Below are 27,806 nucleotides of genomic sequence, written 5' to 3' on the forward strand. Positions count from 1 at the left end.
TATTGATGGGAACTATTTCTTCTGTCATTAACTGTCATCTTGATGTAAATTAGAATGCTGGTTTTCAGTCAATAAATCAAGAGAGAGAAGTGATGCAGCATTCACAAACAGCTGAACGGCAACACGTCATATGGTGGAACTATTTTGGTCCCCAAAACCACAGCGACGGTTTGTGTGATGTGTTTGAAGCTCTGCGGCACCACACCACAAACATCCTCCGACATCTGAGAAATTGAGACACGGTGGAACATATTGACATCCTGCAGCATTCGAGTGAAGAGCAGCGAGGTGCTGCTATGCATGACTATCTCTTCCCACTGAGAACTTAAACTGGGTGATATTAGATTATTATTGACGAATAGTGAGACAAAATTACATTTCATATCCCAGTCTCTAATTAGCCTTTTTACTTACTAGGTAATTGAGGTTTTCAGTAAGGGTGGGTGGATATCCAAATACAGTAATCCCTCGGTTATTGCGGTTAATGGGGACCAAAACCATCCGCGAAAAGTGAAAATCTGCGAAGTAGCGACGCCCCTTCAAAAATGCTTAAAAAAATAAATAAATAAAAATAATAATAATATATATATATATATATATATATATAATTTTATATTATTATTATTATTTTTAGACCCGGTTAATGGGGACCAAAACCACCCGCGAAAAGTGAAAATCTGCGAAGTAGCGACGCCCCTTCAAAAACTGATTTTATTTTGTTATTATTATTATTATTTTTTAGACCTGCTAAGCTCTGAACCCGCGAACGTGGAACCGCGAAGTAGCGAGGTCCCACTGTATCGATATTATCAATACTGTGCTAGTACTTGGATCAGATCAGTACTATGGTCTTGGGATCGATACTGTGTTTTCATTACTACTATCACGATAATAATTTTGTTGGCTTGCAAGGTTATGGATACATTAGAACTTTTAATTCCGTTTCAATTGTGTTTACCGTTTATTCCAATAGTCTTGTTAACATTACAATACAGTATTTGTATTTTTGTTACATTACTTTTTTGGGGGGGTTGACTCTCTTGAGTCACTGGGTTATAAGGTTATGAGTTTTTTTTTTTTTAGGTGTGCCTTATTAGTCCAGAAAACACTGTAGTTAATGATATTTTTAAAGGAAGATGGCTGTTGAATAAGTTTGTAAACCACACTGTGTCATTTAATTCACCATTACTAATTTCATGCAATTCTAATGCATGTATCAACATCTAGGGTTGCAAAGACGTACTTTTTCTTGAACGAAGCAGAAGTTCGGCAGGCTCTGTTGGAGCACCAACTGAATACATAACATCACGAACGTTATGTATCCTAGTGAAAAGTCAATTATGGTGCTATAATTTCGTATTATTGTTTTGTCCCCATAAAGATGTTCCCAGGAAGAGGACAACCGCCCTCTCTATAAATGTTTATTTGACGACTTCAGACCTGCCGGGAATTGTGCATGAAATTAGATGAAGAATAAAGTAGTTGAAAGAATAATGTAGCTGTTTACACGTTAGAGTCTCTTATGATGAGGCATTGATGTTGTTGATTACTTGCCTGTCTCGTGAAAACTTTTAATGCTTGGTGACAGTTTCATGACATAATGAGTCAATTATCCATCCCTGGTCTGCACTTGTAACAACTCTAATATTGCTCTCGGGACAATCTCCCCTTCCCTCTTTTTTTTTTTTTTTTTCCCTATAAAATTATGTACTGGAAATGTCCTGAAGGATATTGTGGGTGGCAGTAAATAAATAGAGTTAAGGGAACTGCAGCCAACCCATGAAAATTGCGTCCAAAATCTACATGACCTTCTCCGAATATAGTATTAGACGGAAGATGTGCCGAGAGCAAGCCATAGCTCAATATAACGGTAATGGCACTGCAAGTATCATCGAGGACATCCCCTCGAAGTCAAACACAGTCGTAAATCCCATTAAAGTCTGTATTTGAGATAACTGTGTGGCCTTGGATGTCACAGGGACAAAGCTTTAGTCCGCCACAAGTTTTATTACAGGGAAAACTGCAGTTTACCATTTGGTTTCTCCCTCTTTTTGTTTAAATTGTTTAATTTGTCTGAATGTAGCTCTGACCAGAGACTGTGTCACCTCCAGCAAGTGTCCGGGCATAGTGCAGCAGAACTCTCTATGAATTATGAAGTGCTCAATCATTCCCAATGTTGTTATGGATGATACTTTGCCCTTGACAAGGGCATCAATTGACTGAATGTCACTCCCATTTCCCAGCGCTTTGCTCAGTCCTGCTGTGGATGATAGTGTGTTTGTATGTGCATATTATTGTCTTGTATAATTATTGTTCTTTGATCTAAATCACAATCTCACCAAGACACTAAAGGTATACTACAAAGTGCAGATATTTTGCTAAATATTCCACGCACAGGGAAACTCAAGAAATTCAGTCCCAAAGTTGACTGATCTTGCTTTTTTCCTCAAAAGCTGTGTTGTCATTGATGGAACACATCAACTTGTGGCGGATCCCATCAACACAACCTGTGAGCAGCTCGGAAGCCATCAGCAATCATAGTGAAAAGGGGTTCCACACAGCTAATTTGTGCTTGGAGAAGTTGGAACTTTACTTACCCTGTTGCTTGGGGCCTTGTGATTGTTTAGTCGGAGTTACGTGCATCAACCTTCAATCGCTGGTGGGGTAAGTTTACCTGCCGCAGTTTTCTTTGCCTTCGCCTCTTTTTAGGTAAGCAACTGTGGCTTTGAGTTTGTGCTTTCCACCGCGTGTGTCGTGGTTGGTATATTGACCGGTTTGCTCCCTATTAGCTCCCCCTTTAGCTGCACAGTGTGTGTTTGGCCAGGTAGCTGGCTAGCATGCCCCGTTTATTGGTTTATTCCCAGCCGTGTTTACCTATGTTTACGTTAGTGGGAGGGTACTGTTAATGCATCCACCTGCAGAGTTCTCCACAAAAGCTACCAAGACTTCGCTTGAAACACTCGGAACTTCTTCAAATAATTAAGAAAACCAACATGGAGACTGGCTTTTTAGGGTGCCGGACGTCACAACTCATAAAGTCATAGACAAGACAGGCTATTTTCAAAATGCATTATCTCCAATGCAATGCGATAATTGAACTATATCGAGAAATATATCAATAGATTTTATGCAAAAAACAATGTTCTGTTTCCTCACGTTTTGCAAATTTTTTGATGTGCCTAATTGTGGGAAGTTAGGTTAGTTTTTAAGACAGAATCTTTCCCCAACTCTTTTTATAGCTAATGTTAAACGATGTAACCTTTGTAATCCTCAATGCAAAACTAATTTGACTTTGCCAAGCCCTTTACCCTTTCTCGGGTTGTAGCAACCCGTAATTAAATTACTTTTAAGTAACCTATGGCATAGACAGATTGCTCTTCTTGTTACATTCTACTAGATTTTTCATTTCTGGAGCTTTTTTTGTGTGCTGTTCCCGAGCTACCAGACAGTGTTCTGTAATTATGTTGTCCTTTGGAAGTGAAAGTCACACATTGTGCTGAAAAACATTTTCAGACCTTGGACATTGTAGTCTCAAGTTAAACCCTCATTTTCCACTGTGTGTGAGGAGGTTTTCTAAAACTGCCTACTTATTTTGAAGGTTTTATATCTGCTGTCTTTTAAACTGCCATGTATTCATAGCTTGTCTAAAGATGATAGGTACGGGAATTATTTTTCTCTTAAAAATTTGACAGTCAAGATAAAATGCAGTCCAGACTAATGCTTAAGTGGTGTTTGGTTTAACAAGAAAGAAAAAAAATCATAACTTGAATTCCTCTTTCATACATTAACCAAATGGGCATCAAATTCTGATCCCTGATTTGCATACATTCTTACTTGTATGTATTTAAACCTGTGTCATTAAATACATGAGCAACATTAAATAAAGGAATTTATTTTCCATTTTATTCTACATTATTTCTTGATCAGAATCAAATAGAATAGTCAAGTACAACAGGTGACTCTGACGTTTTGAGCACAGTAAAATGGGACCATTTTAGAAAATGAATTACAATTGTAATTGGGGATGTGCCGAAATAGATATTTAGGGTAGAAAGTCCCAGGAGCAAATTGAAAAATAAGCAGCGTTGTTGTGCACTAACTCCCCCAAGTGAAATCCAGCTTCGCATGGCTCGCCTCACTTTTGAAGTAATGTCATCACAATGTCCTAATTGTGGGAGCTTTTTTTTTTTTCCCCCGGCCTGGAACATTTGGTGTCTCCCTAATTATTATCTTTGTGTAAATAGTAAATGTTTTCCTTGGGATTTTGTTGGCCTGGTTGACCTATCATTCTTACTTTGTTTGCCATTCACCAGACTAAGCCTACACATCTCTGTATGGCACTTGCAAGCAGCTTTGCGAACTCCCTGTCCTTTTGCGTAAAGAAAAAAAAGGAAATGTATTTTCCACACCATGACTGACTATAAGACACATTGGATTAAAACTACAGCAAGAGCTACCTAGTTAAGAATAACTGTTGCACGTTCATATACTTAAGGTATAGTGCAAAGATTGATCAGTCAGAAAATGTCCCTGACCCAGATCGTGAACTGGAGTCGAAACCCGGTCACGGCGGTGAGAGTTGGTTTGAACAAATTTATTGACACTAATAACAGCAAACAAACAATGTGTGGTTTTAACAACCCTTCTCGACAATCTTAACAGCAATCAAGCATATTCACAATTTCGTTATATAACATCTTTGATAGTGTCAATAGATCCGTCCAGTTTGAACAAATTCATTGACACTAATATGCTGAAACCTAACTACTCGGCCACCAGTATTTCCAAGATAACTCACAAGGCAAACGATTTTATCTAATTTTATCACTATTCTTACCCATGGTGCCAAAAGAGAATGTTTGAAAATGGAGACAACAGAAGATCGTCCTGAAAGATATAAAAAATTTCCCCCGACCCCGACCAATTACCTTGATTTGAGCTTTACTTCGGAGTACTGCATACTTCGGCGCCGGACTGCGCACTTTGGGTTTATTTGGACCGAAGTCCCACAAATCAAGGCTGCACTTCCAAGTGCAGTGCCAAAGTGTGCATTACGGTAAAGTGTACCGAACTGAAACTGACGAAATGGCACAGAAAAGAAAATCATATTCTGCAGGTTACAAAATGCAAATAGTGAAGTATGCAGCCAAAAATCAGAATGTTTGAAAAGTACTGTTACTTCTGAAAAAACATAACTCAAATAGCTGAAAAAGCAGTAATCTAAACAATATTTGACTAAAAGTAAGGGCATACTGTGCAAATCCTCCACTAAGGGGGAAGAACAAAATAAGAGAGAGAAGCCCTTCTCGTCCCGACGTAATGATTGACATTTTAAGCCCGAACCGGGCCTATTTGGGGTTTTTGGGTGCGCCTTTTGTCTGGAAAATACGGTAATCAGTTAAGCATAATTGATCATGTTTTAAGTCAGCATTTGTTAAACAAATGGAAACATCAGGGCAAATTTGACTTTGCCCCCTGTCAAGCTATCTTAACCAGTATTTTTGTTTGATACCCTCTATTTGTAAGTGCTCTACGGATAACATTAAGTTTAATAGGTAGCAAAAACTACTGATACAGTTTAGGTCCAAAAAAGACCGTCTCGTTTTTTTCCTCCAAAGCTCTATTCCTCCTCCGTTAATTCCACAGTCGAACAAGACCTTGGATGTTTGCCAAATGAACATGAACTACATGAACTAAAATTATACCTAGCAGATTGTCCATTCTGAATTAGTCACCATGGACTATCTCACACTGTATGATTATAGCAGGAAATATATCCCAGACTTATTTAATTTGTCATCATGTTTAATTCATGGTCATTTCATACATCACATGCCATCTATAGAGAACCTCATTAAAATGTCGCATGAGTCCACATTCAGGTTGCATCAGTTAGTGCCTGGTTCATGCACTGTTTTATAGAATACTGCATGATACATCAGCGAGTCTTGATAGTAATTCTATACTATACATAATGAAAAGGCATGTTTAGGGTCTTAGCAGCAGTTCGGACAGTGCAGTTTGCTATGATTTTATGAGTCCCGTGTGAGCCTGCAGGATGCACGATAGGAGAAAGGATTGTGAAAGATCTAATTAAACTGGGCAATATGAGAGTGCAGTGATTTCCGGCCCTGGACACGACACAAATCAGTGGCTGTTGACAGTGGGCTGCAGGGCAACTGGGCTTTGCAGTAAAATAAGTACTGTAGCCTCAAGATAACGACCATCTTTACTTGTCTGTGGTCACCTGCTTGACTTTCTTTACAGCTCCAGGGCAATGGGTTGGGGATCTCAATCCAGTTGCACACACACAATGTGTTTTTGTTTGGACCTTTATGGAATAATTATTTATTCTTATTTTTTTTTGGTCCAAAGCAAAAGTAAATCTAATAATCACAAAATTGTTTTGAACTTCCATGGTACATGTATAAGATGCATATAATATATTTGGATGTAACTTTAATTAGTGCCAATATAAACTATTGGTGCAATTTATACTGACACATCGTCAGTGTTGAGACCTGGGTTCACTGGGTGTTTCGGGTCTCACCACAGACACCCTCCCCCAGGGGACCCAGCCGGGGTTGATCAAGTCCCCGCTTGTGTCTCAAGAGCCTGTGACCACGTGCCGCCCCGCTTCATCCACAGCCATCTGGACGCTTTCTCTGCTGCGTTGTTGATGTTCCTAATGGCTGGCCTGTTGTGCAGTCCCTTCACTCCCAGCATCTTGAGTGCCCTGATCAGTGACTGCCCGAAAAAAGCTTTGGATCTGACCTCTATGGGATTGTAGGAGGTGTTCCCTCCCCTGCTCTATCATTTGCCTGCTAGTTCCTCATTCTTGGCTCTCTTTCTTTAGTACGCCTCCTCCACCCCGTCTTCCCAAGGACCACTTGCCTTGTGGTCACTGCAATATTCTCTGGGAACTTGAGTTTCCCTTGGTCAACTTTCAACTGCCAGCCCTGGGTTGTTGCCAGGAGACCACCTACTTCACCCTGGTGCTGCTGTGGTTTCTCCCCAGCTCTGATAAAGGCGATGGACATTCTTGCTGGCTGTTGGTGTTTGCTTGTGGAAATTCCTATGCGGGTGGCCTCAGCAAAGACTCCAGCACTTGGTCATGAAGCCAGCGGTAGCTTCTCTCTCCCAAAACAGTTTAGGATGTGCTCCAGCAATCAGACACAAATATGGATTGACCTTTGGGAAGATAAATAAAACATTTCCAACTCTTTCACCTGGTGGATTTGCTTTGTCGTTGCATTCGTGATTAACAGCAGCTGGTATTAGTTTGTATGGCATTGTCCTATGAAGCGTTATCGCCCCTTACAGGTCACAACCAAAAGGACAGATACATGCTACACCTAAACATGGCTCAATGAAATGCATACCAGTGCAAATATTATGTATCAATTATGAACATGTACTATTGGGTATGCAAACAAAGTACCATTTCTTTGTGGTAAATTGTCTTGGGAAGAACTACCTGCAACTGAAAATGTAAGCTACATATTACCGTCATATGGGGAGAGATTTGTCTCAAAAATATTTACACATATATTCTCCAGAGCCACAAATATATTCTCATTTTATTGAAGATTTAGAAATCATACGTCTTGAAAAATGATTATGCAAGGTTAAAGTTAGCAAATGTAGATAACAGATATTTGTGGCTCTGCGAAAATATAAGATTCACATTTTTCCTTGTAATGGTACTGGAGAAATTAAAACATGCCTTTGGAGGTCCTTAAGACGGGCTTGAATTTGGCCATGAAAAAGTTGTACGAACCCTGTGTTTGTCTCATCTCATCTTATTAGCTGCACCGCTTATCCTCAGTAGGGTCGCGGGGGTGCTTGCGGGTGAAAAATGATGTCCTCAATACTTTTTGGGCTATTCAACATTCACTTGCTTTCACATCCGAGAAAATAACGGTCTTGGGGCCACCTGGCGCCGTGGCAGGACGGTTTGGTCTCTAAAGACATTGAGTAACAGAACAGAGAGGCCTCTCAGTACAATGATGACAGGCTTGATTATGCGAGTACACAGCAAGGTCTACAGCATTGTTGTGCTAATCGTGTTAACGGACACAAACTGAAGGCAGGACAGATGCTCGGAAAAAACAGCCGGGGGTTATGTTATCCCGATTAGGTTTACTGTTGAACTTTCCCTTTTCCTTTTCCCTTTTCCTTCAGTTACTTCTGCAGTGCATGCAAATGACTATCGGCCTTTTACTTTATCCCCTGTTATCATAGTCCTACACGCATGGCTGCAATTTGATTGAGAACAACTTTCAAGTTTCTCTGTCGTGTAGAAAGAAACAGCTAAAAAACTTTAGTGGCAGATTTAATCCTTTTGTGATATGCCTTAGTTTGCAGAGTCTCTGCTTAACGCAAATCTCTTCAGGATCGCATACATGCTCGCAGCAGTTATCGCCAAATCCGTTTGAAAAGCGTTTTGAGAGAGGCGAGACTCTCCGGCTTCATCTCATGCGGCGCAAGGCTTATTTAGATGACGCGAAAGCAGAGTCGCTAATTAATGTTTGAAAGCACATTAACTTTACATAAAAATGTATTCATGAATATTTCAATTAATCACAAATATTGCTTGAAAGCAAAGACAAATTATTAATATGAGAGAAAATGCATTAATGTGCCTGTGTGTTGTTTCATTTATATAGTCTGTGACGTAAATTGTGTCAGTTTAAGATTTTTACTGACCTAGGATCAAACAATACGTAAATTATTTTTTAAATTGCTTGACTTTTTTAAGATGGTTTGACTTTGCCTTTTTTTCAACAACTTTGTATTTAGTCTAAAACATATACAAATAATCAGACATTGATTTCTTTCGTCAAAGTCAAACAAAGATACGTTTTAGAGTGATAAAGAAATTGAAAACTATTTTTAGTTGAGGTACTGAATTTCCAAGTGTTTTTCAAATGTATAAAAATAATTGTTAAATAATTATTGAAAATATTCATAACATCGATATTCCACATGGATTGTCCATATCAGTTAAATAATGCGTAAAATACATTTTAGTGTCAACAAGTTCAATGGAAGAAACCTGTGGCTCAGATGACTAATTCATGTTTACAGTCGCTCAGTTAAACTTTTGAAGAATTTACTTTTCCTTATCGTTACCGTTTGACGTCATTGAGTGTTGTCAGTAACGAAAAGAACAAGAGCATTTGATACAACATAGACCAGAGACGGCAGCAAACACTAATGAAATGGGGCACAGAAACTCAGTTTCAATTACATTTTCTATGCCCTATTTGGTGAATTATAGCTGCTGATTTAACATTTGTGCCAGGATTTATCAAATTGTTTGGGCCGTCTTTCTGACATGCAGCGCTCAGTGACCTCAAACAACAGGTCTGTGGATTGATTCACGCAGGATTTCTCCCTAAAATGGTACTGGGGAAACGAGAAAATTGGCTTTGAAAGTCCATTAAAAAGTGTTTGAATTTTACCTTTCGAAAGGTGTCCGAACCCTGCATGTACTTTTTTCCTCACATTTCGCACGTTTAAGAATTTGGGATGACCTTTAAATGTTGTTTCACTTGTCATTTCAGGATCCTACATGTTAGTCAACTCTTCACAACATGTGAGCGGCCACTGCGCCCAGCTTCTGCTGCAGAGTCTGAGTGAAAATGACACCCACTGCGTCCAGTTCAGCTACTTTTTGTACAGCCGTGACGGGCACAGTCCAGGAGCCCTGAAGGCATATGTGCGTGTCAACGGTGGCCCGATGGGCAACCCGGTGTGGAACACGTCCGGATCTCACGGGAAGCAGTGGCATCAGATGGAGCTGGCCGTCAGCACTTTCTGGCCGAATGAATATCAGGTAAAGATGGCAGTGATTATGGTGCTTCGTTTGCTTTTTTGACCTAATTCATTAGAACAGGGTTCTTACGGGTGCTTGAATTTTTATGTTGTGTTTTCAAGGATTTAAAAGTGCTTAAATTTTGGGTCAAGTGTTTGTAAATGCTTGAAATTACCATGTTTCACAAGTCAGCTTTAAAACGATTTCAACACTGCTCTCTGGTGGCTTTGCTTTACCATTGTGTTTTTTACCTCGGCAGTTGACATTTGTATAATGGTGGTGGGGAAATTAAAAATTGGATTTGAAAGTTCTTGGAAAGTGCTTGAATGGTCATGAAAAGGGTGTATGAACCCTGTTATAATTAAAACCTGGGTTGCTTTGAGACATATTGCAATGCTTGTTACGAGAACCAGGTTTAGATTTGACCCGAAATAAATTTGTTTTTCACCAATACACCTTTGTGGTATGTGATGAGTAGGTAGTAGGGGTGGTCATTCCTTATTAAACGTCAAGTGTTGTTGTTTTAGCACCGACATCTTGAGTTTGAGCCTGTAAGCTACTTTTCTTTTTCTTTACAGCAGTGTATCCAACGTTTTTTGAGCAAAGGCACACTTTTCTATAACAGAAGACACACTGTCCTTTGAAAATGTTTGTGTGTTATTTTTTTAAAACTTAAATTACTATGTTGCCTAAATTGACATCATTTGTGGTGACCATGGCTCAGAGGGTATTACAGGTTATTCATTTTGGTGAATGATTTTGCTGTAAGTTTGGATTTTACTATATTTCTTCTATGTTTTTCTTTAAGCCTTACTATTACAGTAGGACCTCGCTACTTCGCGGTTCCACTTTCGCGGGTTCAGAGCTTCGCGGGTCTAAAAAAATAATAATGATAATTTTTTTCTTTCCTAAAGCATTTTTGAAGGGGCGTCGCTACTTTGCAGATTTTCACTTTTTGCAGGTGGTTTTGGTCTCCATTAACTGCGATAACCGAGGTATTACTGTAATCGTGCAGTCGAACAATCAATTCTTTTTACTCTGTTCTACATTTTTCCTTCTGAAAATGTATGCATTTTTTTTATCCATCCATCCATTATCTGCACCGCATGTCCTCAGTAGGGGGTGCTGGAGTTCATCCCAGGAGTCTTTGGGCAGTGGGCAGGGGACACCCTGAACCGGTTGCCAGCCAGTTGCAGGGCACACAGAGACTACACTCGCTCATTCACGCCTAGGGACAATTTGGACCGGCCAATTAACCTGACAAGCATGCTTTTGGAATGTGGGAGGAAACCGGAGTGCACGGAGGTAACCCAGAGCATGCAAACTCCACACGGGGAGGCTGCGGTACCTGAACCCTGAACCATGCCTTATTCAACAAACACGTTTTTTTTTTAATATATAATATTCCGTGGTATTACTTCATGAGCAGATGATACGTGCATATACACATAGTAAAAAAATGGTAATCTGCTGCCACCTACTGATATGGATGAATGTTACAATTACACATCTGATCAACGGAAGAAAGAAAAGACACTGATCAATGGCATGCATTTTGCAAAGATTAAGTCAGGCAATGTTCTTCAGCACAAAAGGCATTATTTCACTGTGCACCAGTGTTCCCCGGCACGCTTGTTAAAAAACACTGATCATCTTGGTACATGAGAAATGGGGAGGGGTAAATTGTGTGCAAGACTTGTGCTTAATAATGTTTAATCAAATTAAATTTATTTGTATAACACTTTTTAGTAATAATTTGTCACTCACTGTGCAGTCTAAAAACATTCAGTTTACAATAAGACAATACAATCCGCTCCTTTATACCCACCCAACCCGAAACACCTAATACACAGAGACACACAACGTTTAAAATACAATAAAAACAAGATAAATAGTAACAGAAATAAAATATGATTGTGGCAAGGCACAGACTAACTATGTGAGTAAACAAATCTGAGGGAAGCTTATCCACACTGAAGGGAAGGCAGTCGATGGCTGGATTTTCAGCCATTGAATAAAAAAAATGTGACAAAACTAAACTATATTAATATTAAATTACTTTAAATTGCTGTAAATAGGGAACACATATCTTACTCAACAAATTCTATTATTGTAATCATTAGTGAAAAAAACAGAATAACGATCACACATTTTGTCAGTTATTTCTCAGGGAGGACATGTGATTGGCTAGGTAGGTTGGCACGTCCATAAACCAATTAATTAAAAAAACATTTTAAGAAAAATTGCAAATTACCCGCATGTGAATACCAGAGTATCAAAGTTATGCATTTTTTTTCTCACACAGGTTTTAAGTTTTCAAACGAGTTTGATTTAAAATATAAATAGAATAATTACATTCATTTTTTTCAATATATTTTCTTTCGAAACAGTTGTCACATTACATTGATGTCATGCCAATAACATCTAATTTGCTTACTGACAATTTGATCACAACTACCCATGTTTCATTTTTAATGGCTTAATCAAATCATGAAACACCTCTGGTTTATGAACTATATTCTTGGATGTGTTTGTACTTAAAGTAAACACCCTATCACTTTTATGTAAAGTGTACCATGAAAAGTCATTTATTGTACCTCACAAGCGTGATTTTACCTTATCAGGTCTTATTACAGCCAGCTACAATAACGCCCATCATGCATCATAGCGATTTACAGTCTTGATTTATTGACTGGCGGTGAACGTGCATAACAGATTTTCCTGTTGGTTTGCAGATTGTTAGATGCTTTTAAAGTAAATCCATCTTTTGATTTAATTTAATTTTTCTGCAAACGCGGTGCGACTGTCAAAAAGCAATTAAGTTGAGTAGTGTACGTCTTATCATGAACTGTCAGCGGTTGCAACTTAATAGAATTGTGTTCAACCCCTGCAAGGACTGACCTTCATTTTGTAAATAGTCGTTGCTTGTACAAACAACGGCTAGATTTCCAGTGACTCTTCCCTTTCCCGTTGCCTGACAATGGGGTAAAAAGGTGTCCATGATGGACTGCCACAGACACTCGGGACAACGCTGTAATTTCTTCAACTTCTCTACAAGACATTGAAAGTAATTTTTAGACTAGAAGTCCTTGTCTTGTGACAAAATGTTTAATTCAAAAGGACACGGTGTCTCAGTTGGAGTTACAATGTCATGACGGTGTGTTCCTAAAGGCTTTGTTGTCTAACATTTTTGAAACTACAGTAATCCTTTGTTTTTTGCTGGGGTTGCGTTACAAAAAGCTTCCGCAATAGTCAAAACCCGCAAAAAAGAAACATTAATTTATTTATTAGATATTAGTAACATTTAATGTATGCAACTACACCAAAATAATAACTATAGATTTACAAATGAAATTACGTAACACAAAATTGTAGTTGAATGAATTAATGGTCTTTATCCTCAATGACATTTAAGGCCTTCTCCTTTCAGCGTAAAAAAGTGATGCCGAGAGCGACCGGCAAGCTGTAGTTTACCATTTGCAAACCTGAAATTGATCTAGGTTTCCGTGCTAGTTAAAATACAACCTTCACAAATGTTGTAGTTTTCCTTGAGTTGTAGCTCCAGGTTATCCATTTTAGCGGTAATGGATCTTGTGTTGGTGATATACGAGCTCCGCAGGGGTGGCCTGTGAGAGTTGTTATGTAGCTGCAGATTCAGGCCGGACCTGTGACCCCACTTTTGATTCAGCTCCCGCCGTCGCCTCAGTCTCTTCCCAGACCAGTTATCAATCCCCGGAGCACCCGGAGGTGGTGACCAGCATTACTTTGTGCTCTTCAACTTTCCTCAGAGTTCGATTTAATTGAATAATTTCTATTCAATGTGACGAGCCGCTAAAGTACTTGCTGTCGCCGTGTTTCGCAAATATTTTTGGGTGGACACGTTGACTTGTGCGCCTGTCCGGCTGTTAGGCTTGTGTACGCTCTCAGTCAATCAGTCGTACACACACGCCCGCCCGCACAGACACACGTGCAAACACACACTTAGTCCTACATGACCTGCCCCTGTGATAGAATTTGCTGTGTGTTGTCTGCTGCAGAACACAAGGAAACTCCTCAAAGTATCAAAACCGCGATACAGCGAGGGACTACTGTATACTGGTCATAATATTTTGAGGACTAAAATAGTGGACGGTCTACAAATTATAGAACCGTCAATCATCAAGCCAATCAGAAACTATTGATGTTAGTGTATAACCGCTGTGCCAATTTAAAAAGGGATCAGATCAATATTCATCCTTCTATTATTTTACCGGCTTATCCTGTTCTGAGGCAGAACGAGCTGGCGCCTTTGCTGACTGACAAATCATAGAATCGATATTTCATTTTGAAATTATTATCAATTGGTCTTTCGCTTTATTAAATGTACATCGTTCGGGTGGGCTGGAGTTGAGGTAGACAAAACCGTGGATGGATTGTTTACATTTTATAGGGCTGACATTTCACGACTGATGGGAAAAAAAAAGATTTTGGTTTGATTATTTTGTTGTCGTCACGGCTGCGATAGGTCAAACTTGGAACATAAATGCCGTGAGATGCATAACAATCTGGTTATGACTAATAACGACTACGTTTCCTAAATGACGGAAGGGAAGCTCACAGTCCATTAATTAATAATTAGGGCAATTGTTTCAGTATAAAGGTGTTACACGGTTGCCCGTCTCGACACACATCCTGAGCATCATAAACCTGCTAATGAGGTGTCAGGGAAATGTCTACGCTTTTCATTCTAACAATAATAATAATTGCCTGTTTATAACTTCATCTATCTTGGCATTGCTTCATCAGCAGTGAAGTTCCATTACCCGTTTAAGTATTATGTTAAAAGTTTGATTGTGATTGAGTGAGTTTACAGTGTTGAGCACAGGGGTGGGCAAACTATGTCCTGCAGGGCTCATGCCTCAGGCTTTATCATCTGGCCTGCCAAACGCAAATGGTCAAAATATAATGAGAATACATAAATATATATATGCTTATGTATGCTTTAAAAAAAAAAAAAAAAAAAAAAAGTTTACATTATTTTATTTTACTATTATTATTTTTTAGACCCGCGAAGCTCTGAACCCGCGAACGTGGAACCGCGAAGTAGATACATATGTGTATATGCATATATATATATATATATATATATATATATATATATATATATATATATATATATATATATTATTTTTTTTTATGTTCTAGTACATTTAGTACAACTAAAAATGTTTTGGTGCCAACCTTGTCCCAATGTTCTTTTATGTGTCTACAATAATACAATACAATAATAATAGAGCATAAATACCACAAAAATTCTACAAAATTACTAGAAAACTAAACACAAAATGTAATGCTTAACAAAGGGGACCAAATATATATATTTTTTGCTTTCATACTGAAAACAAAAAAGTGCGATATAAATACTACAAAAATACTAGTACAGTAATGCTCATCTCATCTCATCATCTCATCTCATCATCTGCACCGCTTATCCTCAGTAGGGTCGCGGGGGTGCTGGAGCCCATCCCAGCTATCATCGGGCAGTGGGCAGGGGACTACTATAACACTAAAATAGTACAACAGAAATGTAATAATTCAAAAAATACTACGACAGAAATATTATGACAGAAATACTATGAAATTACTACTTCAGGGATATAAAGACAGAAACACCACAAAAATACACCTACTGTAATCCTACAACAATACTACAGATATACTATAAAATCCTACATAAACACAATAGAAATACTAATATGATAATACCACAAAATGCTACTGCAGATACACTACACAAATGAAAAAGAAAACTTTTGTAATATCATAAAAATACCACAGAACTACTCCCCGAAATCAACTGCAGATATACTATAAAAACACAAAGACATACAACTACAAAACTAAATATCAAATTTAGTGCTCAAAACAGAGACCTAATTTATTATTTTGCTTTATCTTTGAGTGTCTCAAAACCAATTTGAATTTATCATAAAAAATGGAGAATTTTAACATGAAGCTGCACGTACGTATTTATTCATAAATGAAAAAATGGAATAGGTCTCTGGGATCAGCCCTTCGGGTGATTTTTTTGACCTAATACGGCCTGCCACTCCGAATAGTTGCCCACCCCTGGCCTAGCATATTTAGTATCTTGTTAAGGATAGCTTTCATTGGCCATACAGGTCAGCTGGCTTTTTGCAAAATGTGATATAATGTGTAACCTAGAGGATGAAAGCAGCTCTACATGCATTAATAATACGCTCATTAGAAATGCAAAAGCCTAATATGTTAGCCTGTGTAAAACATATCCAATATTATACACACTAATTCCGTTGTGGCAGATATCTCTCACCTCAAACATACATTTATGCAAGTGTTTTGAGAACCGTTTTTCGCTCTGCTTAGCATGCACTGTGTCATTAATTGACAGCTGATAATAAGCAAGGAGTGTTATAATACTGTTTTGGCACTATTGCAATAGTAAAGCGGTTCAATTATGACTTTTTCCCCTGAAATGATGTGATCTGCATTCCAAGCAAAATAGTATTAGAAATGATCAAAATGATCTTTAATTGAAATAAGACAATGTCACGTGAAGCAAAAGTTATTTCACATGTTTTACACCATTTTCCTTCAATTTTCTAATATCTGCTTCTGCAGGGTTTTTATACTAGAACTATTCATATTCATCAAAATGTCCATTTGGAATCAACATAATAATGAAATAAAGTGCATCAAAAGCGAAAGTAACATTTATATTGTTATGCAAAATAACAGGGCCGACTATATCAAGGAATGGACTGGTGCCAACTTTTCCAAGACCCAAGAACAGGCCAGGGACCGTCAACAGTGGAGAAAGCTGTCCAGAGTTTCATCCTCATTGGTGCCTCAATGACTCGCTTAGGGTTTCTTGAACCGTAAACATTAAAGTATGCATTTATAAATTGAAAAATAATTGCTCAACTATAAGAAGTAAGCTCTGTCGTGTTAGCATGAAAACATGAGCCAAAGTCTGGCTAATGACTATTAAAAAAATGTGTGAGCAAAGATTTATTTGTCCATTTTGGACTATTTCTTTTAGCTGCATCCTCCTACAGCACATAACTAGCTTAATTCCTCGCGCTTGTACTGTGTTGAAACAAGTTTCTCCAATTGATTTTCCCCGAGTCCCCTTTTCCTCTCTGTGGAGTGCAAAAAATATTTGCATCTGTGATCCATTACGTCAGGAATAAGACACAAATGTGCACACTGGAAAAAAAACCTTAGGCAGCGTGTACTGCAGTAAATAGGTCTAGGTCATTTTACCCCAAAATCAATTCTCAGTTTCTTTTAGCATCATTCGCTTAATTTATAATGTTTGTTTTTAGAAACTAGTTTGCCTATTTCTATTTAAAGTTAATAAATTACAAATGAAACCAAAGAGATTTTATTTGATCTAACAATTTCCAACGATAAGCATTGTTTCCATTGAGGTAACAATCCATTTTTCGTCATGGTACATGGAATTAACCTCAAAGCTACATGACCACATATGCAATGCAATGCTAAATATTCTATAACTTATGAAAAGGGGATTTTTTTTTATTTTTAATTATTATTATTATTTTTTATTATTATTATTATTTTTTAAACTATTTCTGTTATCTTGCTGCTATTGGTACCCCAAAACCTCTAAAAGGCTGGTCAGGCTGGTCTGGACGGGAAATATTGCATTTTCGTCTTTTTGATTCTCTGTAGTTTTTTAGCACTCATTCTCGGTTGAACTACACTAAACAGCAACATCTAGTGCTAAAATAATATGCACTGTCCCATAGTAAGTAAAAAAACAAAATAATTTTCAGAATCGTCTTGAATGGTTATCTACCTTCCTGAAAATCTGAAAAAATATAAAATATTCATTATATAAAAAAATGCTTCATGGTAGTGTTCGCCAAAGCTGATTTTCAAGTATGGTATGCCGAATGAATCACGTTCAATGCCTACTATAAACGTCATATATGTATTTTTCCTGTGCTGTCATAATTCCTTTGAGATCTTCTCTTAAAGGAGTCCAGTAATTTTTATTCTTGAACACCTTTCTTCACCAAGAGAAATTCAAGTCACCTCTGGTTGATTTTTCAACACTATAACCAAAATATTTAAATTTGGTGTCGTAATGCAATGCAGTACTGCAAAAAATAAAACCTAAGAGTCAGTGTTGTAAAACTCCCAAACATTATTACGTCAGTACTGTACAACTCGCTGTGATTTTGTCAAGATTCCAGTGGCCCCTGAAAGGATAAAACTTAACAATTCCCTGACTCGGGGGCAACACCGTGTTTTATCATATTCTATTATACTGGCTCTGTTGCACATTCAATGTGGCAAACATAACTTTTAAAGTTCTTGCACTCTTCGATGCAATCACTTTGCATTTGTGACAGCAAGAGCTATACTCTCTCATTACACGAGCAAGTACTCTTAACTCTTAACATCGACTTCCAATGAGATTCACTTGAGATCCTTTTTCATTTCTTTAAAAAAAAAAAAACAAGTTTTATGTTCATTTCTATAGGTCAATGTTGCGCCTTCTCTTCAGAAACGTTTTCACGCTACAGAAAAGAACATGCTTAGTGATTGCCGTGTGCAGGGTTTGTACGGGTGCTTGACATTCTTAAAAAGCTTAAATTTTAATGTTGCATGAATTTTGGGTGAAGTGCTTGTAAATGCTTGAAACTATTGCTGACACTGCTTCCTGGTTGCTTTTCTTTGCATTGCTTTTTTTGTTCCCTCGTGATTAAAGGCAGCTGGCATTAGTTTGTATAGCATTGTTCTATGATGCGTCATCTCCCAATATGGTGCACGTCCAAGGGGTCAGGTGCTACACCTAAACAGGGGGCTATGTAATAGGGCTGCACGACTTTGGAAAAAAAGACTCATTGCGATTATTCAGACCAGTATTGCAATTTCAATTTGATTTTCTGTGCTAGTTTTTTTTTGTGAGTACTTAACGCTCCTGTTGACCTTGTAAAAAAATCCCACCACTGTGTTGTTAAAACCCCAGAAAAATCCCCTTAAATTGCATTATATGTAACTTCAAATGATATGACTTTTCTGAGAATGGTTCCAACAGTAGAAAAATGAAAGGTTGTTTTTATTCACATTTCCATGTGTATAAAAAAGTACAAAAATGCTCCTTAAAATAAAGACAACACAAGGGTTAATCATATTGACATGCTTTAAGCTTAACAAACAGCGCCCTCTATTGGGGAGCTTTGTAATGGTTGCTCACAAAAGGCTCAAACCGCAGTGTCCTGCGATTACACAATTGCACTACGTCACATCGCAATATCAATTACATTTCAGTGAATCCGTCAGCCATACTTTGAAATGTGTATTAGTGCCAAGATTACGTATCAATAATGGACGACTATTATAGGACTTACAATATATTTAGGTTGTGTTTTTCAGTGGTTAATTGTAACGGGAAGAACTTCTTGCAACCGAAAATATAATCTACATATTGCGGTCATTTTTACGAATACCTACATTGGGAGAGATTTTTCTCAAAAATATTTGCACAGTAATTGTTCAAATACAAAAATATCCTGAAAATTTACTCAAGACCTATAAATCATATGTCATGATGAATGCACATGCAAGATTAAAAATCTCATATGTAAATTGCAGATATATTTGTGGATTGGAAAAATACATGATTCACATCGATTTCTTCTTTTAATGATATGGGAGAAATTAAGAGATTGGCTTTAAATGTCATAAATAAGAATTTGGCCATGTACAAACCCTGTGTTTACTGAACTGTCAAAAGTACCACAAGAGACGCATTCCCATCCTCAATTTTTCTTGCTTTATTAAAAAATAAAAAAAATAAAAAAATTGAACTTGTTTCATATTTTGTTATGTATATGATTAAAGTACTTTTTTACAACATTGGTTGATTAAAATGTGTTGATGGCTACAAAATAATAGAACTTTTTGAAGTGTTATTATCACTAATTAAAGCTACAAACTGGCACCACTTGTTGTGTTACCTGGAAGGGAGAGTGATTTAATTGTTTATGTAGACATGGCGACTTCTACACTACCTTTCAAAAGTTTGGAGTTGCTTTGAAATTCCCTTATTTATGAAACCGCTCAGTTTTTTTTCCATTCATCCATCCATCCATCCATCCATCCATCCATCCATCCATCCATCCATCCATCCATCCATCCATCCATCCATCCATCCATCCATCCATTATCTCCACCGCTTATCCTCAGTAGGGTCGCGGGGGTGCTGGACCCCATCCTAGCTATCTTCGGACAGTGGGCAGGTTACACCTTAAACTGGTTGCCAGCCAGTCGCAGGCCACACAGGGACAGAAAATGTGCTCGCTCATTCACACCTAGGAACAATTTGGACCGGCCATTACCCTGACAAGCATGCTTTTGGAATGTGGGAGGAAACCGGAATGCCTGGAGCAAACCCACGCAAGCACGGGGAGAACATGCAAACTCCACACAGGAGGTTCGATCTCATGACCTCAGAACTGTGCCGCGCACCCGCTAACCATTGCGTCACTTTTTTCCATTGAAGATAATTTTAAACTAATCAGAAATACATCTAAATCATTTTACAGGTGGTAAATATCTATTTACCTGCAAATTTTAGTTTTTTTTAATGCAATATTTACATAGGTGTGTAGAGGCCCATTTCCGGCAACCAGAACTCCAGTGTTCTACGAGTAAGTTGTGTTTGCTGATAGATCTTTTGAGCTGGCAATGATGTTAGCACAATGAAAACAGTTTGTCTGGTTAGAGAAGCTATAAAACTGACCCCCCTTTGAGCAGGTCGAGTATCTGGGGCGTCACATTTTCCGGGTGTGATTAAACTTACAGAATGGCCAAAAAAGGAGAACTTTCATTTGTAACTTGACAGTCTATTCTTCTTCTGAGTTGTTATTATTGTTCTATTACATGCAAAAAATTGCAGAGGATCTAAAGATCTCCTTCAATTGTGTGTGCCGTAAAATCCGGACTACAGAGCGCACCTGACTATAAGCTGCACTCACCAATTTTTGAGTGAATTTGCACTTTTGTATTTAACCAAGTCGCACCCATGTATAAACTGCGGGCGCCTGCAGCAAACCCTGCAAGTCAGTCACAGGTTTTACCCAGACCACGCTGAAAGATCCTCATTTGTAACTTCATAGCGAGTATATAAATCCTGAACCACAGTTGACATCCCACATAGCAAATGATACCCGTAATTAAGGTATGACGCAGACTTCTAAAGTCGGGGGTCCCGTTGAAAGTAATCCAAGGAAACAAAATGTATATTTCCAAAGTTAAGGTTGGGAAAAATATATACCCACTATTGTTCGCTGCGACAACAGACAGATCTACTGGTAACCCAGCTTTACCACATTTTTCCATCAGGCCGCGTTTTCTCCGCCCCTTATTTTTTATTCGTCCGTAGAACACATATCAGAATAAATTTCTAAAATAAATACATTACAAAAATATACAGTTGCAAATACATATTATACATGGTTACACATATTTAAGAAGAGAGACGGTACACTGAGAGAGTTTTCAAAGCTTCAATAATAATAATATAACTTTCATCCCAAACCGTGCCTTTGAAAGGTACCAACACGCTAGTAGGATCACGCTCGCAATGTATCAAACATACCTGGGAAAAAAAGGCACTCCATAAGTGTGAAACTCACAGTAAATCGTCTCGAACTTCCTTCTTACACCTTCGCCATTAAGGGCATCTTCCTCAGTATCAAAACGTACCTTTACTTTACAGAAAATACATACTGAAACTTAGAGATTACAGTCTTGCTTGGTGCACATATTCAATTGGTCTTAATCTTACCTTTTAAATTGGCCGCTTCACTGAATAAACCGCATGGTTGAACATTTGGGAAAAACGTAGCGGCTTATAGTCCGGAATTTACGGTACTACTCCCTTGAAAGAACAACACAAACGGAGTAGATAGAGAAGGGGGGGAGTCCCTGCTGCATAACCAAGCAAGCGGACAAGTACATTAGAGTCTCTAGTTTGAGAAATTGATGCGTTAGAGGTCCTCAACTAGCAGTTTTTTTAAATAGTACCCATAGAAGATCAGTGTCCACATCTATAGTGAAGAGACAACTGAAATGCTGGGCTTCAAGGCAAAGAAAAGGCATACCTGAGACCGGCCAATAAAAGGAAGAGATTTATCTCGACACAAGAAGACATACATTGGAAAGGTCATTTGATAAATAAAATGTTTGTTTTTTTCTCATGTAATTCATACAATTGTCTTGGTGACCCCTAATCTTTGAACATTAATGTACATCTCAAAGTCATTTAAAAATACGGTAATGCTAATGATGTTATTAGAAGTCAATTGATACACTGATCCCATTGTACTAACCTCAACTCGTAAATAATTAAACCACATCAGCTTTGTCTGTACTTCTCCATGCTGAGCCTAAAGCCATGAAAAGGCCCTTCAGCAAATACAAACTGAGTTTTTTTATGTGCTACACTCTCTTCTAGCCTCTGGCATTTTCCACCTGAGCAGATTGACTTTGGCACATGACCTTTCGTCTACAATATTTATTGAGTTGTATATCTATGGCACTGTTGGGTGAAAAGTCTATGTCTGAGGCCGTGTCTAGTCTGGAAAATAGGAAGAAGATTTTTTTTTTCGGGCCTATGGCGCTTTGCACTAGCAAAAGGGCTCTGAATTGCAACTTGGACGTTGGTTATTAAGATAAGTTTTCACTGTATTTGTATTGTGACCAGTTGGTGGCGCCTATCTGAAAGACAGTTATTAGTTAATTACTAGTTACTTCAATTGTAAAGTAATTGAGTCACACTCTAGATTGCTGAAACTAAAAAGTAGCGTGTTACTCTGAAAGTATGTACCGTAAATTACGAACTATAGAGCGCACCTGATTATAAAATAAAGCTTTAATAATAATATAACTTTCATCCCAAACCGTGTCTGTGAAGGGTAGCAAAACGCTACTAGGAACACGCTCGCAACACAAGAAAACGGATCTGTTAAAAAAAATACAATATTTGTAAAAATCACGGTTAACCATGCTCATCTTCCTCCTTATAACTGACGTCATTAAAGCCGTATTCCCCAGTATGGGAAAGAGACATTGTTATATAGAGGTCGCCCTACGCTCCTTTATTCAAAAACACGCTAGCAACACACTTGCATATATCCCACCGGTCTAAAGCTTACCTTTTGTACTCGAGCGCCGCTGGCGACTGTTAGAAAAAATACATAAATTGGCCGCATCACTGAATAAGCCGCAGGGTTGAAAGTTTGGGAAAAAAGTTTACGGTAGTTACAAATTACTGTTGAAGATGAGCCTCTAAAACTGCTCAAAAAGAGCCGCATAATCGATAAATAACCGAGAGTTTGCAAATGAATGCTTAGCTAAGCAACTCCATATCAATTTTGTCTTTAGGCTTCAAACCACCCAATCTCCTTCTCCATTACCGGTTACGGTCCAAGATATTTTATCCTGACATGATTTATTACAAAAAAAATACAAATAAAAGGTTCAGCACAGCTTTAGCGTCAATTACGGCCTCACGTATGCCCCATTATTTCCTGTTGGTTTGTTGTTCTTGTGTAAAAAACACCCCCCCTCCCCATGCACTGACTTGAATTCGCTACAGGTGACACACAACCAAATTTGCGTGTATAAGCGGACCCCCTGATTTGACCAGTTTATTCTATACTTGTAATTTGGCTTGGATGCCTGTATATACAGTAAAAAGAATATCTCCATGTGGAGAAATTCCGTGTTCTCGTACTCTGTGCTGAAAGAGTAAGCAGTTGTATTTTGTATGTAAATATAAACATGCCCATCCTTTAAAGAATGTTGATGGCGGATCAAAGGTTTTTATATGAGAACATGAGTGATTTCCGAGTATTCAGCAATCAGATTATACTGTATTTTATGCCCTGTATCTTATAGGATGTCGAATAACGCATCATGTAGTCAGACTGTAAAGTTACAACATTTTATTAATAACACGTTGCAGTTCTCGTTTCCGAGAAAAGTAATTGCGCTTTTATGATAAGCACTCTCAACACTGGTTATAACTAAGGCTGGTTTTAATATAATTATTTATTATTAAGTTAGATTTTTTATGTTTTTTGTATCAATTGAACCCTATATGAATGATTTTCAATTACTTTCTTGATAGAAATTATTGAAAATTTATTTTAATGGGAATTTCAAAGTTTTTTTCAAAGTATTTTCTTGCATTTTAATACATAATCTACAAAATACAATTATTTTACTAGTTACATGATACAGATTGAATGGAATTAAATGGAATCAAATTGTAAGAAAAAACATATTGACATTTTATTGGTTCAAGAAATTGATAGCGGTATTCAGCCTTAATGGAATTTCCTGAACTGTAAGTAGCTACAAAATAAAACTGTATCATGAAAATATTTACTGGCATTCAGCAAAACATTGATTGGCACAATTCAGTGAATTTTATTCCTGAAACAAAATTTGTATATTTCACTCGTGTGGGTGTTATTACGCTTTTTTCAATTTTACAAAATTAGAGCCGATGGTGTACTCGCAAATGCGCCCTAAACATTCACTTGTTCAAATGTTGTGATTTTTGTTGGTTTAGTGCCTCGATGCCCTTGAAAACTTCTCTTCAATTTAAAAGTTTATTCCAATGAATTTAGCACAATTGTAGATAGTGACAATGAGACACAATGTGCCATAAACTCCATTGGTCTTATTCGGAGGTTTTGTGGCTGTATAATGCATGTCCCTCAGCAGATGGGGCTATCGTTTATGACATATTTTAGCAGGGGTTCAGACGCTCGTATGAAACCACCGTAAAAGTCAGAGGCCGACGCTACTAGCAACAATGTAATCACTGGGTCAGAGGATTATGAGAAACAATAACTCAAACAGAGCCTTTCGATCAAACACGGACGGTACACTGTCCTTGGCTCCCGAAAAACAGAGATCACCCTTATGTCTCATATATCGCACTATTATTGAGGACGGTGATTCGGTATTGATTGGGTTTCCGCATAGCTTATTGTACCATAGGATGCTGCAGACGTTTGTCCTCCCTCGCGTCTTGTGTCCCACTGCAGCTGCACAATGTGCTGTTGTGGCTTCACAGGATGTAAAATGACTCATGCGCTCACTGATAAAGCTATTATTTCCCTTGGCCCTCTAGGCTCGGGCACAACGTATCCATCTCTGTTTGTTTCTGTTGTTTTCTATCTGGCTTGTTTTAAGAAGGTCAACAGATGTACAACAAAGTTTTACAGGGATTATAAAAGACGCTTTTTTTCCAATTTGGCACAGAACGTGTCGTGTTCCTCCCCACAATTATGCGGACATGTTCCGAAATATTCCTCGTGCCATAGAACTCTAGAAGGTAATTTTCAAATTAGACAGTTTGACATCATACCCCCTAGAGTTATAACATCACCGGATGATATCGAGAAGCAAAACAAACGGTGCGCCCCATTAAGAAACACAGCGATTGTAGTAATCAGCGAATGCATAGCGGACATTTCAGCTTGGAGTAATTGAAACTTTGCTGGGGGACTTCTGACTTTTTTGTCCGAGTTGATCATCAAAGGGTAGGTTTAACTGCCGTTGTGTACAGCGTGCGCTCCATTTCTGACTGCCTCATTTTAGGTATGTGATTGTGACTTTTCCTCATGTGTTTTTCGCCGCTTCTCTGGCAAATAATATTATATTGTCCAGACAGCTCCCTTGTTAGCATGCGGGCTCCTGAAGATGTCCAGTTTTGTTTGGTCTATGTTGGCCCTGTTATCAGTCGGCTAGCTGGCCTGCCATGTTGTTTTTGTCCCGGCTGGGTTTGTGTTTGTTATTGGTGTAGATCGCACTTATCCTGGATGCTTACTGCTTGTTTTCGGTCAGCCAGTCTCCTGTTTTTTTTTTTTTTTTGCGGATCGGTCCCAGTATGTCCTCTATTGCAGCCGGCTAGCCTGCCGTGTCCCCGCTGGTTTAGCCCATGTTACCTCTCTGTTAGTTATTTTTGCCAGTTTGCCCCATTTTGTCTGCTCGCTATTTGTTGTACCATTTCTGCACTCACATGCGACACAATGCCTAGCCTTTCTCCACAAAAACTACCAAAACTCGGCTCAAAAGACTCAAAACCTTTTGGACTGGTTAACATATAAACCAATAGTGTGACTGGCTTGCTAGGGTCCTGGTGTTCTTCACATGACGTCAGAACTCAGGAAGTCAAAGTCGAGATAGACTGTCTTCAAAATCCATTATTCGAAAAATGATTGGAATAAACCAATACCATATACATATAGCTATTATGCAAAAAAAAAAAACAGGTACAATTTTTTCATATTTTGTATGTTTTAGAATTTATGAATCCCTTTAATAGGATCTAGTTTTAAGATTGAATTTGCAATTGAATATTGTTTCTGTTTAGGAGAGGTCAATATGACTTAAAGTGATTTTGATTAGGACTGCAATCAACTAATTTTAGCAAATACTTGAATGATTACCTGATAATTTTTGATGATTTGGAAAACAAAAAATCTGCAATCTCGCAATCAAAAGCAAAACATCGATTAAAGGTGCGATTTCAGAAGACAGTTCAATTACTGGTTTTGTCATAGAATCTGCAAACATCTTGACCATTATTTTCTAAAACAAAGTATATCAACTGCGTCCAGCCGAATCTATCTTCCTTATAAGTTATTATTTTGATAAGTTGCAAAACAGTTCAACAACTTGTCGCTAATTTGTAAAGATTATCACCCACAAGTGTGAACTGACCAATATAAAGCATTTTTCCCAAAAAATCTTAGTTACCAAATTTTGAGCTGTAAACATAAGTGAGAAATAAAATATAAAAAATAACTAAGAAAAAAACATTCTTCTTAAACCCAATTCAAAACATTTGTAAATATATATAAGTTAAGGCGTAAAATTACATTTTCTTTAACAAGCTTTTCACACACTGTTTTTGGTATTTTGGCCCATTCCTACATGCAGATCTCATCAGAGCAGTGATGTTTGGGGTTGTCGTTGGGCAAAATGGACTTAAGAACTCTATTTACAGATTTTCTATGAGGTTTATATCTTGAGACTGGCTAGACCACTCCAGGACCTCCGAATGCTTCTTACGAAGCCACTCCTTTGTTGCCCTCACTGTGTGTTTGGGATAATTGTCATACTGAAAGACCAAGCCATATCTCACCTTCAATGTCCTTGCTGATGGAACGAGATTTTCTCTCAGAATCTCTTGATACATGGCCCCAAGTAAAAGAACTTGCACAATTGGTGGTTGACTAAATATGTATTTGCCCCACTGTGTAGATACTGTATAATCATTCCGTTTTTACCACATTAGTTTGGCGGGTAGGATTATAAAGGCTGCCGACCTGCATGTTGGTTGCGGTCCTTAGTTTTCCCAGCCCTGTGGTAAATCTTGCTAATCCTGTCTTTTTGTTTGTTTACCTTTCCTTCGCAGGTCCTGATAGAGGCGACTGTTTCAACGGAGCGACAAGGTTACATTGCTATCGATGACATCATGGTGCTTAACTATCCATGCTGTAAGTGACACCTCTGACAATAAGTTGCAAATACAGAAGGTTGCTAAAGACGAGGGGGGAAAAAAGGATTTAACGCTTTTGGAGTGGAGAATGTACTTCAAAGCTACATGAAATATAAATAGGATGAAGAAAAGTCACGGTTGATCATGCCGGTTATCCCCAGGGCTGCTGCAACAACGGCCGCTATTAAAATGTTTTCAAGGCCTTCTGCGACGGGGGAAGACGCTCGCTTTCATGATCTCTTGTTTGGCTGTCAGTGTTGAGTGCTTTCGGTCATACGTCTCTTTTCAAAGCTTTTGAAGCGTTATCATAAAAAATAGCTTCCCTTCACATGGTAGCTTTTTCTGCCCATAGGTGAGAAAGTAAATGCATTTTTCAGACCCTTGAGCCCCTAATGGAGTCCCCGG

At 38.1% G+C, this 27,806-nt stretch overlaps 1 protein-coding gene across 3 annotated transcripts in view; it reads left to right on the forward strand.

Moving 5' to 3' along the window:
• Positions 1-27,806, forward strand: part of ptprub (protein tyrosine phosphatase receptor type Ub) — a 298,931-nt gene that overhangs the window by 117,946 nt on the left and 153,179 nt on the right. For all 3 annotated transcript variants that reach the window (XM_088326610.1, XM_088326611.1, XM_088326612.1), the window contains exons 3-4: positions 9,570-9,841; positions 27,318-27,399. In XM_088326610.1, coding sequence (XP_088182736.1) covers positions 9,570-9,841; positions 27,318-27,399 — 354 coding nt within the window. The remainder of the gene's footprint in view (positions 1-9,569; positions 9,842-27,317; positions 27,400-27,806) is intronic.

Source organism: Urocampus carinirostris, chromosome 2 (assembly GCF_059441175.1).
Source record: "Urocampus carinirostris isolate Australia breed hairy pipefish chromosome 2, RoL_Ucar_1.0, whole genome shotgun sequence".
NCBI lineage: Eukaryota > Metazoa > Chordata > Actinopteri > Syngnathiformes > Syngnathidae > Urocampus > Urocampus carinirostris.